Below are 16,849 nucleotides of genomic sequence, written 5' to 3'. Positions count from 1 at the left end.
GTCCATGTCTACTTGAGAAACTCTTGCAGCCAGATCGGCCTGATGGTTGTGTTGTTGTTCCTCAGTAGCTTTGCTCTTAGGAATGTGAGCATCGATGTGTCTCACTTTCACTGGAATTCTCTCGATTCGATCAGCAATGTCCTGCCATAGGTTGGCTGCCCAAATGGGTTTTCCTTTCCTCTGCCAACCACTCTTCTTCCAGTTCTTTAGCCAACCCCATAGAGCATTGGCTACCATCCACGAGTCGGTGTAGAGATAAAGCTTTGGCCATCTCTCACGTTCAGCTACGTCGAGAGCTAGCTGGACAGCTTTTACCTCTGCGAACTGACTGGATTCTCCTTCTCCATCTTTCGCTTCTGCAACTCGGCGTGTTGGACTCCACACTGCAGACTTCCACCTTCGCTTGTTCCCAACAAGACGACAGGAACCGTCTGTGAACAAAGCATATTTCTTTTCATCATCAGAAAGGTCATTATAAGGAGGAGCTTCCTCAGCACGAGTTACTTTCTCCTCTGGAGGTTTGGCACAGTTGATGCCTTCAGGCCAACTTGAGATCACCTCCACTAGACCAGGTCTTTCAAGATTTCCCATTCGAGCTCTCTGTGTTATCAGAGCCATCCACTTAGACCATGTTGAGTCTGTGGCATGATGTGGTGTGGAGCCTTTGCCTTTGAACATCCAATTCAAAACTGGTAATCTGGGAGCTAGAAGAAGTTGTGATTCAGTTCCAATCACTTCAGAAGATGCTTTTACTCCTTCATAGGCAGCTAGAATTTCTTTCTCTGTTGGAGTATAGTTAGCCTCTGAACCTCTGTAACCTCGACTCCAGAAACCAAGAGGTCGTCCACGTGTCTCACCTGGAGCTTTTTGCCACAAGCACCAGGTTGGACCATTGTCACTTGCAGCCGTGTACAAAATGTTCTTAATGTCTGGACCATCTCGGACAGGTCCCAGACCCATTGCTTGAACTACCTCTTGCTTTATCTGGTCAAAGGCTGCTTGTTGTTCAGGTCCCCAGTGGAAATGGTTTCTCTTTCGAGTTACATCATACAGAGGTTTCACAATTTGACTGTATCCAGGAATGTGTAGTCTCCAAAATCCCACTATCCCCAAGAAACGTAGGGTCTCTTGCTTGTTTGTGGGACTTGCCATGGTAGAGACTCTATTCACCACATCCACTGGAATGTGTCGGCGTCCATCCTGCCACCGCACTCCCAGAAACTGAATCTCTGTGGTAGGTCCTTTCACCTTGTCTCGTTTGATGGCAAAACCTGCATTCAGAAGAATGTCAATGATTTTGTTACCTTTCTTGGAGACTTCTTCAGCAGTTTTACCCCAGACGATGATATCGTCGATGAACTGGATGTGTTCTGGAGCACCTCCTTTCTCCAGAGCATCGTGGATCACTGCATGACAGATGCTTGAGCTGTGGATCCAGCCCATTGGCAGCCTGTTGAAAGTGTACTGGATTCCTCTCCAGGTGAAAGCAAACTGAGGCCTGCATTCCTCTGCTATGGGAATAGAGAAAAATGCATTAGCAATGTCTATGGTAGCATACCATTTGGCCTCTTTGGATTCCAGCTCATACTGCAGTTCCATCATGTCTGGTACTGCTGCACTCATAGGTGGTGTCACTTCATTCAGGGCTCGGTAGTCTACCGTCAGACGCCAGTCTCCATTCTGCTTCCGCACAGGCCACACTGGACTGTTGAAAGGTGAATGAGTTTTACTGACGACTTTCTGACTCTCCAACTGACGAATCAGATTCTGAATGGGCAACAAAGAGTCACGGTTGGTTCTGTATTGTCTGTGATGCACAGTCTGAGAAGCAACCGGCAATTTAATGTCCTGTATCTTATGTTGTCCTACAACTGCAGATTCATCAGAAAGTTCAGGTCTGGCAGATAGCTTCAATTTTTGTCCATCAATTTCTATTGAAGCTACTCCAAAAGCCCATTTGTAACCTCTAGGGTCTTTGAAACGCCCTTCTCTCAGAAAATCAATTCCCAAAATACAAGGTGCGTCAGGTCCGGTCACAACTGTATGCTTCCTCCATTGTTTACCAGTTAGACTTATATTAACCTCTACCTTACTTAACTCTTGAGATCCACCAGTGACTCCCAGAATAGTTATAGACTCTGATCCCTGATAATTTGATGGTATTATGGTGCACTGAGCTCCTGTGTCAACCAAGGCCCTGTACTTCCGAAATTGTGAAGTGCCAGGCCACTGGATGTACACATCCCAATAGATTCTATTATCTCTGTTATCCCTCTCCTCCCCCTGGCGGGAGGCAGGGCACCCCTAGTTATGGGGAACATGCGCACATGTGCATTGCACATATTGTGCAGGGTTATAACTTTGCATGTTATAACTGGAGCCACTGTTGGAGCCATAAGAGTTGTTCTGGGGAACTGTGGAAGTAACAGCTACCCTTCTGGTATTGCTACCTCGGGTTCTGCCACTTTGCAATTCCCTCAGTCTCCTGAAAAGATTAGCAGTTGGTTGGCCATCCCAGCGGTTCATGTCCTCACCAAACTGATCACGCAGAGTTATCCAAATAGTTCTACGTGATTGCCTTGGTGGTCTGTTTTGAAATGACCGGTTTTGGAATGTCCTGTTTTGGAATGACCTCCTTGGAGGACGTGTATTCCTCACAGATGAAACTTGTACCCACCTGGAGGAAGAATTGAAATTATCCTTCTGTGCCAATTGGTATATGGAATCTTTCAGATCCTTCATGCAATTCTCAATCTTTCCAGACAGAGTTTCAATGGCTGAAACCAAAGAACCACGTGTCATGCTATCCTCCAATTGTCTCATTTGATCACTGAATTGGCCAACCGTAGGAGAAGCTCCACCATAACTTCTTGACACAATTCTGCTTGCCAGAATATTTGCATAATTAGAAGGAGCAAGTTTGATGATCTTTTTAGCAAGACCAATACCCACAGGAATGTCATCAGGATTCAGAGTTTCATGTTCACCATAGAGTAGCTCTCTAACAGCAAATTCTCTCAAGCGCTTAATTCCCTCATCTATGGTAGTCCAGGGTTTAGGATTCCATGGAAGATCATCTCGGGAAGGGTATCTCAGGGCAACCGCTATTAAAAGGCGTATCCACAGATTAACCTTACCGAGAGCTTCGCCTAGATGTCTATCTATTCCATTGTCCCTTGAGAGAGTTCCTAACTGAGCTGCTGACTTGTCTCCAACAGTTAGAGCTGAAGCACCTGTATCATAACACCTACTAAGCCAAGCTAGAACTGGCTCCTTATCTGCCCTGGTGAAATCTTTACGGACATTTCTCAATTCCTCCCGTGGTGACGAACAGTCTGTAATGTCATCTTCCTCCTCGTCTCCCTGAATTCTTTGCCCATAAAATCCTGCTGTCATTCTCCTAAGGATCTCTTTAAGCTGAGAACCACCTTTGCCAGCTGCTTTCCTAGCTTCATCTCTATCCTGCTTTGATCTCACTAGGTTAGCTAGATCTTTAAAACAAACCTTCTCTTCCTCCTGAGCAGGATCTTTTAGAGTAGAGGGCCCCTCACCAGGATCAGTCTCCTCCTCTTCTTCTCCATCTTTGCCCTTTCCAGCTCTAGTCTTTAAAGGAGCCACCTTAACTGGAGCTGTGTTTGAATTTACAGCCACCTTAATGGAAGCTGACAGGTCCTGAGATAAATCAGCTGCTGGGGCAGTGACTTCCGGTCCCACTGAGGGAGTGGGTGGAAGTGACGTTGCTCCATTAATGGCCGACGGAGAAGAAGAAGGAGAAGGAGTGGGAGAAGGAGTAGGCGCCATGTTGATACCAGCCGATGCCCTTGGCTGCTTGCTAGAATCAGCAGAAAAGTCATTTAGAGCTGCTTTACCAATTAACTTTTTAGCCTTCTTTTTGACTGACATGGGTTCTCCACAGTCCTCGTCACTAGATGACTCTGGGACTGATCGAGAGCCACGGCGTTTTCTTTTTGATCTAGTTTTAATAACAAAACAAGCTCTGGACACCTTTTTCTCTCGCCACAAGGAATACAGAGAAAACACATTAGTTATCACCAGCAGCAGAATTATACACATCACATAAATCACCTTTGGATCCCAGGCATCACCTAAAGTTACTGTCTCCTCAGGCGGAATCTTAAAACCCTTTATCTCAATCGGGAGAGTGGTGGAGGTAACATTCCTGTATCTCACTGGCCATAGGAAATTAATACATTTTCCATACCATAATTTAACTCTATACATAACCCACATATAAATTGTCCGCACCAAATATTTACCCAGGTAATCCAAAATCAAACCCAAACAATATCTGTAAATCAGAGCCCCAAAAATTGAAAAGAATAATCGCTCCACAAACCACAATACCTTCATGTTTGCTAATTCAGCTGGAAAACACCAAATCAATCAAACAATAAATTAAACTAATTATCTGCCGCACGTTGGGTACGCCAATAAAAAAAATGTGGTGGGTGGAAGGGCAAGGCCAAGAAGCCTCCTCCCTTCCCCCTTTGTAAAGTAAAAGGGAAAAAAAAATTGAAGGGAAAAGAAAAAAAACTCGCAAGCTGAATTAGCAAAGCAGTGGAGCTATATTTACAAAGCGATGTAGGGTTTGCAGGGGATTATTTACAAATTTACAATATCTACAATATATACAAAGATATACAACAGAGTAACACAGAAATGAGAGTGCCCCCCTCGGCAGAGAGGGGTCCCCCACCTCCGCTCTCCCCTCTCTTCCCCCCCTTTCCCCAGAATGGGATAGAAAGAGAAAGAGAAGAGAGGAAAAAAAAAGTTAGAAGCAGTTTGTGTTAATTGGAAGGGAGTTAGTATACAGGCCTGGTATCTTGTTTTCAAGGCCGGGGCCTTGGCAGAAAGCCCAGGACAGAAAGCTGTTGCCTGAAGAAGAGGCGGAAGCAAGACTGACTGAGAAGTGCTGGAAATGTCCACTTCACTCCCACTTCATAAGGTGCTTCCTCCCACTCGTCCAATGAAATTAGTTTAGACTATTCCTTCCGTTTACCAACTTCCGTCCACCATGTTCCCTTTCTTAAGGGGGCAACGTCAACCGGCCACAGGTCTGTGGTGACAGGTTGGACTTGATGATCTTTGAGGTCTCTTCCAACCTTAGTAATACTGAATACTGGTGGGGGAGTATCTCCCACAGAAGCAGAGAGGGAAGAAAGAGGAAGTGAAAGACTTTGCAGATGGGTTTATAGGGTACAGGACATTATGGGTATGAAATATGTTATTTCCTGTGTCCACCCACTGGGCTGCACACTTGGGACACCGGAGGTGCAACTTGTGTGGCAGCAACAGGAGGCACCCAGTCTAAACTGCCACAAACAGTTGATGCAGGTTGTATGTTACACAACTACAAATGTGCACCCGTAATGCATAAGCCCACCATATATGTTTCTTGCCACATGGCAATGTGCTAGATGATGATCCCTTAATTGTATATTTACTGATGTCCAGCAGTCCTTTTGTCAATAAACAATTATGAAAATAAATGAGGAAAGAGAGAAGATTTTAATGCATGTAATACTAGAGTTAATTCTAACTTTTAAATTCTAATGATTGGATGTTGTAGCGTGTTATGCTTGCTTTTTCACTCACAACACACAAAAGATTTTGGAGTAGAGGAAAAAAGAATAGTATTCAGCCGACAGAAGTTATCTGATGTTTATCCTTTCTATCCTTTTTGTTAGGGACTTCTATAAGTCTCAATTTGCCTTTCTAGCAATTTTGATGCTATTTACAATTTACCAGTGATGGCCATTTTTCCCGAGTATACCATATTCATCTTTGTGCAATTGTTTTGTAGTCAAGTAAAACCTTAACTGTGACAGCTCAAACGAGCTCACTAACAAATGAAAAAAATAATGAAAGGTGAGTAGACAGGATTCTGTCATTCTACTCTGCTCTGGTGAGACCTCATATTGAGTACCACATCCAGCTCTGGAGCCCTCAGCGCAAGAATGATTTTTAAACTGTTGGAGCAGGTTGTGAGGATGGCTACAAAAATGATCCCAGTGCCCAGAGAAGAGAAGGCTGCAGGAAGACCTTACAGCTGCCTTTCAGTACTTAGAGGGAGCTTTAAGATGGTGATCTTTTTAGCAAGGCCTGCTGTAACAGGACAAGAGATAATGATTTTAAACTAGAAGAGAGTAGATTTAGACTAGGTACAATGAAGACTTATTTTTTTCGCAGTGAGGGTGGAATTCTGGCTCAGGTTGTGCAAAGAGGTAATACAAATTCCACCCCTGGAAGCTCTCAAGGTCAGGTTGGATGGGCTTCTAAACAACCTGATCTAGTTGCCTATGTCCCTGCTCACTGTGAGGGGCATGAACTTTTAAAAGTCCCTTCAACCTAAGGCATTCTATGATTCTGTGATTTTTTCCCTAATAATACAAGTTCTATGGAATAAAAAAATCCAATTTTAAACTTGTTACTGTGACTTTTATGATGGAATCATTTAACTTTTTTTATTTTCCTGCCTTTGCTTTAATGTGTGGTGGTTTTTTTTGTTCCTGTTAATAAATAGAAAAGTGCTTTTTTTCTGTATGTTGTATACTATTTGAAACCTGATAAATACAATATATTTTAAAAGCTAAAGAATTCTTCTCACTCATATATATACAGTTAGAAATAATCCATATAAACCTTGTTATGTGTGGTATATATTTTAAATATGAAACACTTATTTTGCCTATTGCTTTTACTGGTCTGTTTAGGTCAGTGACACCATTAGCCAATGTCTTTAATGACAGGAAGTAAGATTTTACAAGCTTGCTTTCTACATACTATATGGAACATGTGATTATCTTTTTTTCCCAAAGTAGAAAAATAATATGCTGACAAATCTGAAACAAACTTTTCAAGTTCTAATGCTTAAATTGTAGCAAACTTGAGGTTCATTTGGAGGGTAAATTCAAGACTGTCCAGTTCTTTTGAGCAGCACAAATATAAATATGGCTACTTATTTTAATTTTACCCTTAAGTCATAAATCAAATTAAGAAATACCACAGATACAGTCATGGAAATTAAGTAGATACTATAGTATTTTTAGAAGATGCTTCCCTATTCACCTTCACTTTGTTTTCTGGAGGTGAAATAAATTCTCTATCCTGATTAAACCAGCCATACCTGATAAATTTCGCTGTTCTGTAATCAATAAGTGCTGTCTAATTGGCTTTTATGTGTCAGAGCCCACATTTTTAGCAGTTAGAAACCACAGGAAAGTGGCTTTTCTCTGTAATTAATATAACTTTATGGAAATTAATTTCTATCTGTCATGATAGTTAATGATTTGTGTCACCAGGGAAGTCCAAGAACTTCTTTATCATTCATGTTCTAAATGGTTTTACTTTGTAACCCAGTCCAATCTTATAACTTGTATCAGGGCTGATGGTAGGGTAAACTTGCGCTTGAACTACACAGCTTAGAATGTTAATACATGCTCAGATTTGATGAATTCTTGTGACTTTTCATTTAAAGCTACAACAATAAATAATATTGGGCAAGGAATGCAAGAGAACACTTTTGAGCTTTTATCATCCTGAAGCTATTTAGAAATTTGAACTGGGACTCAGTGTTATTTCCAGTCTTAAAAATAAACTTAAGGTTTAGCTGAGTGAATTTTAGATATTTATGGTGAATAGGGGAAGCAAACATCATCTTAGTTTGCCAAAAGACATAAATGAAGACCCATCGTAATGTAATACGGTTCAAGGTTAAGATGAGCAGCCTGGAGTGTTATTCAATTATTTGGTGCAAAAATGGTCAAGTTTAATTTAGTTGAAAGAGTTTTACCTGAGGTGCTAGCTGTTTGATGCTGCTAAAGTACTGATTATATCTAAAAATCACACATATGAAAACTTCCTTAGATTTGATACCCTTTATTTACTTCAATTGCAAAAGACAAATTCACTAAAAACATTGTATGATGTCCTCTATTGACATTTTATTCTGTCCCTTTTAAAAGGAAATGATGGACAAAGAAAACTTTCTTGCTCAATTCCTTATTTTATCTTCACAAAAATCTTAATTATTTAAAAGAGGCAAATATTTCTGAACAGGGGAAGAGCTTGAGGATTATTTTCATGTAGTCAAATTTACAGAGAGTCATAAAACTTTTCTTAAAGCACATAAACTTGATAAAATTGTTTTAAACTACTAGCACATTCTGTTTGAGACCCTGGTAGCCACCTGAGCTTTCAGAAGACTTGACAAATTTGAGTTTCAAGTGCCAGAAACTTGATGTTTGCCCATGTTGGAGTAATAACTGCAGTAATAACAACAACAACAAAAGTTATACATTGGTAACCATCGTGGTACAGACTAATGATGACAAATTCAGTTTTTCTTCATATTTGGATTATATAACTGTAGATAAGTACAAAAGAGTAGATATGATATAGCTTAATTTCAGTGGTACTTTATTATTAAACTAGAACACTATAGTTGTGTTTGATTGAACAAAAACTAGCTCATCATGCTTAATCATTACCTTAACTTGAAGAAAATATCAAATGGAATCTTGAAGATAATCTGGTGCAGATCTTTACACTGGTGATAAATGATCATGAATTAAGTTACAAATTAAATTATAAATTAAAGTCAGCCTTTGTGGTGAAGAGGTTATTAAATTTATGAATATGAAATATGGATTATGAAAAATATTATTTTATTAATTATCAAACTATTAATAACCGATGAATCACCAACTTATATACATGTTCTAGTGCACGTTCGTGAAATACATTCCACAACTGGCTTAGTGTTATGATTATAACGTAATTGAACTATCTATAAACCCTTTCTATATTTATATAACGAAGGGTGCAGTTCCGCCGCTTGGCCACTAGATGGAGACTCGGCGGGACGCGGGCGGTTTCTGGCTATATACAGCAGTATTATAATCTTTCTATGCGTCAGCGCTTACTCTGCTAGACGCGGATACTTTGAACTGAGTGCTAGTGGGTGGAAAGCACGTGGACAATATTCAATTCCCTTCAGACAACAGGGATCGGTCCTGGTCGGGGTCGGTCCGTGGGATCGGCCCTCAAAAGTCGGCTCGCACGGCAGGGCGGGACGACGGTGGCCGGTAGGTGGGCTCGAACGACGGAAGCAGGCGAAGCTACGGGGGTCGGCCCAACCACGGCGGTTCTCGGGGCTGATGCAAACAGCCTCAGGGGGAGAATGCGGCTGCGTTAGGCGGCGGATTCTCTTTACCGAGGTTAAAGGAGCAACAGGACTCTCGTAGTGGTCCCGGGTCCGGTGCAATACAAGCACGAACAATGCTCTGGTTTTCCCTGGAATTCACAGGGCTCAGAGCGGCACTCGGCGGCTCTGAGAGAGCGGCACTCGGTATTGATCAAGTCCCTTCTCCCCGGCAACTGGGCAGATCTTACCCGCGGGGGTTGGTCCAGTCCTCCGGTGGCACGATGGGCTCTTCCGATCGGCACGACTGGTTGTAGCAATGCTGAGCTCCTCAGGCTCAGCGAAGGTCCTCCCTCTGGGCTTCTTCAACGATGCAGAGGCTTCCAGTATGCGTGCATGTATAACAGAAGCTAACAACAATAAGCTCAATGGCAAAGGCTGCAGCTCGAGAGTTACTCTCTCGAGCAAGCACAGAGACAAAGTAAATGAGGGGGCAACGTGTTCACCAACTGGGGTAATACTTATAGATTCCTCGAGGCTGAGCTTGACCAATGGGCACTCTCATAAGCAACTGGCTTCAGCCTATAGAAAGCGTGAAGCTAGAATTATGCCCATACTTGGTGTAAGCACAAGCACTGCATGCGCTGCGTGCGTGCAAGCCTGGCTAATGCCTTGGCTTTTGTCTCCCTCCTAGAGGGAGGGGGAACTTGCCCACATGCTGGGACAAGATTCAGTATCGGGGCATAATGTGCCTTCACCACAGCCTTATTTCTTATAATATTTTAGAGGCCTATCACAGTTGATGATTTTTGGTACCTGTCATTGAACAATGTTTTGGAAGAGAGTTTAGGGCTCTGATGGACCACAGTAGCATGAGTTAGCTGTGTATTTGCACTAATTTTAGAGATAACTAATAGTAGATGAAATTGCTTCAAAAAGTTCTGTTGACCTTATCTGAAGTACTCTAGCTAGAGATGAAAACCCTGTATTTGTGACTGCTTTAAATAGAAGCAGTGAGGAAAAGACAGACAATAGTGAAGCTTCAGACCTACAGAATGAAATGGATGGAAAGTGCCTGAGAAGTCCTGATAGTCAGGAGGTAAGCCACAGAAACTGGACTGCAAAGAATATTCCTTATTTATGTCATGCTGAAGAACCCTGAATTGATAATCAGAGGAGGTAACAGACTTTGACTTCTGTCTCATTGTAGATATAAAGAATGAGTGAGTGTGAACCATGACTGGAGAGAGGACTAAACATGCAAGTCTTGAGACTTTAAATCTCAAGTAGGGAAAGAGCTGTGGAGCTTGGGCATTCAGGCCAAGCTGCCTGCCTCAAGCCACCCCTTCAAAAAAAAACCCAAAACACCAGACGGGTCTGCAGGCCTGTGTTTTACCTCCATCTGCTTAGGGTAAAGCAATGGGAAGAATGACCTACTGAAAATTTTTGCAATTAAAACTTTGTTGATCGAAATATAGATCAAAGTTTTTTATCTTATGCAAGCAACCTAATTTTTCAGATGATTCCTAAGTTTACTGCTTATATGTGTTAATCCACAAAATACTGCTTTTCAGCAGCCATGTTAAAGTACATGCTTATGAATAGCACCTTTTAATAAATAATAGGACTGATATGCCTGCTTGCACGCACAATCCCTCTTAATATCTGTCTTGATTTGCTTACAAAGTATTTGAAAATATGTTTAAGCCCTTGAGATTATTTCAGATGAGTACAATGTGTACTGAAAGCATTGAAAAAAATCTAGGCACTATTATTTCAAACTTAAATATTTCTCTGTTCACAGAAATTGAGAATTTTTTAATAAATAGAAAGTAATTTAGCTGATTCTCTGCCTGTATTTAATATATGGGGTTTGAAATATTGGAAACTAGGGGTTCTACAACTAGTTTATTTACAGGTTCAGATACTGAAAGATTAAGTCAGGTGCTTGAGATTTTCTGTAACTCAAATACAATAAAATAAAAAACAATAACGTGGGTATCTTAATTATACATAGCTGTCGAGGGTTGGAAGGGTAAGGCCCAGAAGCCTCCTCCCTCCCCCCTGTAAAGTAAAGGGAAAGAAAAAAAAACTCACAGCTAAATTAGCAAAGCAGTGGAGCTGTATATTTACAAAGCAATGTAGGATATGCAGGCGTGTATATACAAATTTACAATATTTACAATATATACAAAGATATACAATAGAGTAGCACAGAAATGAGAGTTCCCCCCTCTGCTGAGGGGGGGGGTGTTTCCCACCTCCGCTCTCCCCTCTTTCCCCCTTTCCCCAGAGTGGGTTAGAAAGAGAAAGAAAGGAGAGAAAAAAAGTTAGAAGCAGTTTGTGTTAATTGGAAGGGAGTTAATACAGGCCTTTATCAGTTTCAAGGCTGAAGCCTTGGCAGAAAGCCCAGGAGCTGCAAGCTGCTGCCTGAAGGAGAAGCGGAAGCAAGACTGAAGATAAAAGTGCCGGAGTGCCCAGGATACCTTCCTGCACTCCCAGTTCAGAAGGTGCTTCCTCCCACTTTACCAATGAAATTAGTTTAGATTGTTCTTTTCATTTACCAACTTCTGTCCACCATATTCCCTTTCTTAAAGGCACAGCCTCAAACGGTGACAATAGCTATGAGTATGTGCTATGATAAAACACTTGGTGAGAGTTTTATTTCACAAGATTGCATTTTTCATCTCAAGTTTTAAAATTTGGTTTCTAGGTGATGGAAACAAAGTTTCAGAGTGCCATGATACTGATGGCTCTTGCACAGTTTATAATGAACAAACAGGCCCAATGGGAGATTCAGAAAAATAAGACGACTCCAAAAGGTCAGTTTAACTGCACATATTGTTAAGCTCTTTCTTGGAGAATCACTAGCTCCTTTGTATATAACAAGAAAGAAATCTGTTCTCTATGTACTTTAAAACCTTTTCTGAATCTCATTTCTTTCAAATGTTATGTGAATGGTGTTCAAAAACTATACGTGTACTAGAGAGTTGAGTTCCATGGTTACATTTTACTGGCAGAGTCCATGCCAGTTGACATCATAAAGGAGGGTGGTAGGCCAGCTCAAACTGGGTTTAGCTGAAAAGCCACTGAAGTAACCTGAAAAAGATGTCTATCCTTTTTGGAGTAGTTACTAAAAGGGGTAGGTAGAGTTTTTAGTTAGTTTTACAGCAGAAACGTGTATGTTTCTGCAGGATAAATATTCATACAAGTTCAAGTAAAGCTCAGTTCTTACTTTCTGTTAACTTACTATTTGAGGCCAGTTTGGATGGAAAAAGAGGTCTTTTCCAACCAAAACAGTTCTGTTTCTATGAAACCACTAAAAGATGTCTGAGGTAATTGATTATATGAAATAAACTAGACACTTGTTTCATTGGTAGATATTGGTGGAGTTTCAAAGAGACTCATCACAGATTTTGATCCTCTTATGTAAAAGTTCTGAGCAGGTGGAGGAGGAGGCTGTTCAAACTTTAAACACCCTGAAGATGGGATATTAATCGCCATGGACCAGTGATCTTCTCTGAATTTCATTTATCATTGAGTAGTTCTGTGCATATTATTGCTTATTATTTTCCTTAAGATTTTTTCACCTTTTCCTATATATATACATATATATTATTCTATAAATAATAATTGTAAATAAGGTTAACACACCTGGTTGTATTTCCTGATGATGTTGTTTACTTCTGTGGTTATTTCAATTTTCAATTTGTACTTTCTGTAATACAAATCAAGGTGTATATTCTGTATTTCTCTGCTCTGCAAGTGTTAGGCATTTTTTTCTTCAAAACCTCATGTAGACTGAGTTGCTTGTATTTTATTTTAGCTAAAGTTAAAATAAAGAATTACTTTGTTCAGGTATTTTTATATCACAATTTTAGACTGCAAGTACCCATAGAATCGATAAGGTTGGAAAAGACCTCAGAGATCATCCAGTCCAATGGACCACATGACTAACTAAGCCATGGCTTCAAGTGCCACTTCCAATCCACTTTTGAACACCTCCAGGGACGGTGACTCCACCACCTCCCTGGGCACCACATTGCGATATCAAATAACACTTTCTGTGAAGAACTTTCTCCTTGAGCCTAAACTTCCCCTGGTGCAGCTTGAGACTGTGTCCTCTTGTTCTAGTGCTGGTTGCCTGGGAGAAGAGACCAACCCCTCCTGGCTACAACACCCTTCAAGTAGTTGTAGATAGCAATAAGGTCTCCCGTGAGCCTCCTCTTCTCCAGGCTAAACAACCCCAGCTCCCTCAGCCTCTCCTCATAGGGCTTGTGCTTGAGGCCTCTCACCAGCCTCATTGCCCTTTTCTGGACACATTCCAGCAACTCAACATCTTTCCTAAACTGAGGGGCCCAGAACTGGACACAGTACACAAGGTGTAGCCTAACCTGTGCTGAGTACAGGGGCAGAATGACTTCCCTGCTCCTGCTGGACACACTATTTCTGATGCAGGCCAGGATGCCATTGGCCTTCTTGGCCACCTGGGCACACAGCTGGCTCATGTTCAGCCTACCCCCATGTCCCTTTCTACCTGGCTGCTTTCCAGCCACTCCAACCCCAGCCTGTAGAGCTCCATGGGGTGGTTGTGGCCAAAGTGCAGCACCCAGCACTTGGACTTCTTGAATGCCATCATGCTGTACTCTGCCCATCTGTCCAGCCTGTCAAGGTCCCTCTGGAGAGCTCTTCAACCCTCTAACAGCTCAACACCTGCTCGCAACTTGGTGTCATCTGCAAACTTTCTAATGGTGGACTCAATCCCCTCATCCAGATCATCAATAAAGATATTGAATAGGATTGGGCCCAGCACTGATCCCTGGGGGACACCACTACTGACTGGCTGCCAGCTGGATGTGGCACCATTCACCACCACTCTCTGGGCTGGGCCCTCCAGCCAGTTCCTAAAGCAGCACAGAGTGCTGCTGTCCAAGCCACAGGCTGACAGCTTGGCCAGCAGTTTGCTGTGGGGGACGGTGTCAAAGGCCTTGCTGAAGTCCAGATAGACTACATCTACAACCTTCCCCACATCCACCAGGCAGGTCACCTGGTCATAGAAGGAGATCAGGTTGGGGAGGCAGGACCTGCCCTTCCTAAATCCATGTTGTCTACTCCTTTTCTTTCTGGTCTATACTGTTTATGTAGGCATGCTTATGTACTCAACATGGAAGAGTTCTAATCAAAGTTATCTACGATGGCACCATCAGCTAACAAAAGCACTGAAAACAGAGCAGTTTATAATGGCAGCTGCAGGCATGTTGGTGGGTGGAGATAAGTAAGATTTTCAGGAATCTTTAATGGCTGCAGGAGCCAGGTTTTTTTGTTTAAAACACCACCACCATCCTGAAACCCTGGGAGGTTTTGTGTGTTGTACTTATTCAAATGCAGCACATAAAGATTCATTCATAAAACTGGCCTACAGGTTTGAACTTCCTAGTTTTGAGATGCAGCAACCCCTAACTGACGATAATTCCAGGTTCTCATGCAGAGTTGGTAAGGATAAACAATGTGGATTAATGCTTCTGAATGTCAGCAGGTGGCTTCCCTGGTTTAGAAATCTAAGTTGATAATGCTGGATTGCAAGGATTAAATAAACCCTTTTCACATTGTGATGCATTTTTCAGTTCTATGGAGGACAAAATGAAATAACTAAAAAGGATAAAGCAAAAAAATATTAGTTTCAAATTAGTTACAGTGGTGTTAATCTGTTAGTATGAGGACTGAGTGTTCATTCCATGGCTTAATGACAAAAAATGTTTACAGTCATTCTAATGCGTTCTTGGATTTGGTGGTGGAAAGGAAGCTTAGGTGCAAGAAACAAATGCAACTCTTTCTGGCTCAGAGCTTGAGAGTAACAGTACATACACATTATGTAAGAAGTGAGAGCATGCAGTCTGTGCTTGAGATACATACCTCACTGCTGAAGGTATGTATGTGTGCTATAAATGAACTCTAGTTACTGACAAATCACAATTATTTTCTAGTTTGGGCATACACTGTTACATATAACACTGAGGTCAGAAACAAGTGTGTTCTGATCTAGATATGTAACTCTTCAGGATTCAGAGATTAATGATAAATAAAAGGACCAGTTAATTTAATACCACCTTTTCTAGTGTTTTATTAATAATAATCCTCCTACGAATGTATATTACAACTCATAATGATGTTCACCAGATGTCTGTTTGCTGGTCAGGAAAAAAAATGCTAACACAAATTGATTTTATTTTTTTTTCCCAATAAGAGCAAGATGTAACATAAAACAGACACAAAGAGCATAGAAGAAAAATTGCATAGCAAGAGGAGGAATCAATTAACTTGAAAAACTTATAACTGGAAATTAAAACATAATTTTGCTAAGTTATCTGCTTGGTAACTAATCAAAGACTATTGCTTGTCATACTGAAGCAATAAAAACATCGGCAAATGACCTCTAACTTGCAACAATATGCAAATTTGAAGGCAAATGAAATAATACTTTGGAAGAAATTAAATGTTTGTACATTTTTGCATGCATCCTTCTGCCTTCTTGAGTCTTTGAATCACTTCAAAGTGTACTGATAAAACATTTGCCCAAAATAGTCACTGTACCATCTAACTGTGCAGGGTAATGTCAGGACAGGTTGCAAGTTTCCTAATGTGTGTGGATCCAGTGTTTTTAATTCCCTATAGATAAGTATGAAGGAATTGTTAACAAACATTGCTGCTCTGAAGCTGAAGAAGCAAGCTGTTCTGGCTTTGGTTTATAGTAATGCTGGTTTTGACCTATGTTTGGCAAAAGTAGTGGTCTCATTAATAATACTTCCATGACATTTCATTCATAGAAAATTGTGAGGAATGGTATTTTTCTGCATGTTCTGAGCAGGCACATCAGTATCTGACTTTTAAGTCAGTACTGTACAAGGACCCCAGGAACCTAGTACAATTCTTTTGTGTAGATTCATCTTCTGACTTTTGGGCAGAGAGCTTCGTTATGATGTCAGTGAGTCTTAGCTTCTGTGACCGTTTGAGGCTGTCCCTTTAAGAAAGGGAATATTGTAGTCGGATGTTTGTAAACAAAAGACGGATCTAAACTAATTTCATTGGTAGATTGGGGGGAAGCACCTTTTGAACTGGGAGTACAGCAGTTTTCTGGTCAGTCTGTCTTCCCCTCCTTCGGTGGCTTGCAGCTCGCAGTTTTCTGGGCTTTCAGCCAGGCTTGACCTTGAAACTGATAAACTGCAAGGCCTGTATTAACTGCTTTCCAATTAACAACTGCTTTTTCTTTTCCTCTCTTTCTAACCCTCTCTGGGGAAAGGGGGAGAGAAGGGGAAGCAGGGGTGGGGAACCCCCCTCAGCAGAGGAGGGAACCCTCATTTCTGTGTGACTTTGTTGTATATTTCTGTATATATTGTAAATACTGTAAATTCTGTACATAAACCTGCATTTTTCCCTAAACTGCTTTGTAAATATACAGCACCCACTACTTTGCTGATCCAGCTGTGAGTTTTTTTTCCCTTTTCAACTTTCTTTCCCTCTACTCACGGTGGGGGGGGGAAGGGCCTGGCCTTTCCCTCAACCCTACGACAGCTTCAGATACTGAAGAACACCATGACCATGCTGAAACATACATTTTTTACATAGGTGAGATTTACAGCCATGAAAGATTGGACAGAGGAATAAAACCTTGCTTTTATGTCATGTTTT

At 41.4% G+C, this 16,849-nt stretch overlaps 1 protein-coding gene across 1 annotated transcript in view; it reads left to right on the top strand.

Annotated features, from left to right (window-relative positions):
• MCPH1 (microcephalin 1) overlaps nt 1-12,081 on the top strand; it is a 31,128-nt gene extending 19,047 nt beyond the window's left edge. Inside the window, 2 exon segments of the mRNA XM_068143259.1 lie at nt 11,877-11,936; nt 11,939-12,081. Of these exon segments, the coding sequence (XP_067999360.1) occupies nt 11,877-11,936; nt 11,939-12,081 (203 nt within the window).
• The last annotated feature ends 4,768 nt before the right edge of the window (nt 12,082-16,849 follow it).

The sequence above is a fragment of the Melanerpes formicivorus genome, unplaced genomic scaffold (genome assembly GCF_026170545.1).
Source record: "Melanerpes formicivorus ecotype bairdi unplaced genomic scaffold, bMelFor1.0.p_v2 SCAF_9, whole genome shotgun sequence".
NCBI lineage: Eukaryota > Metazoa > Chordata > Aves > Piciformes > Picidae > Melanerpes > Melanerpes formicivorus.
The sequence above is the reverse complement of the archived record's forward strand: the minus strand, read 5'-3'. Positions and strand labels throughout refer to the sequence as shown.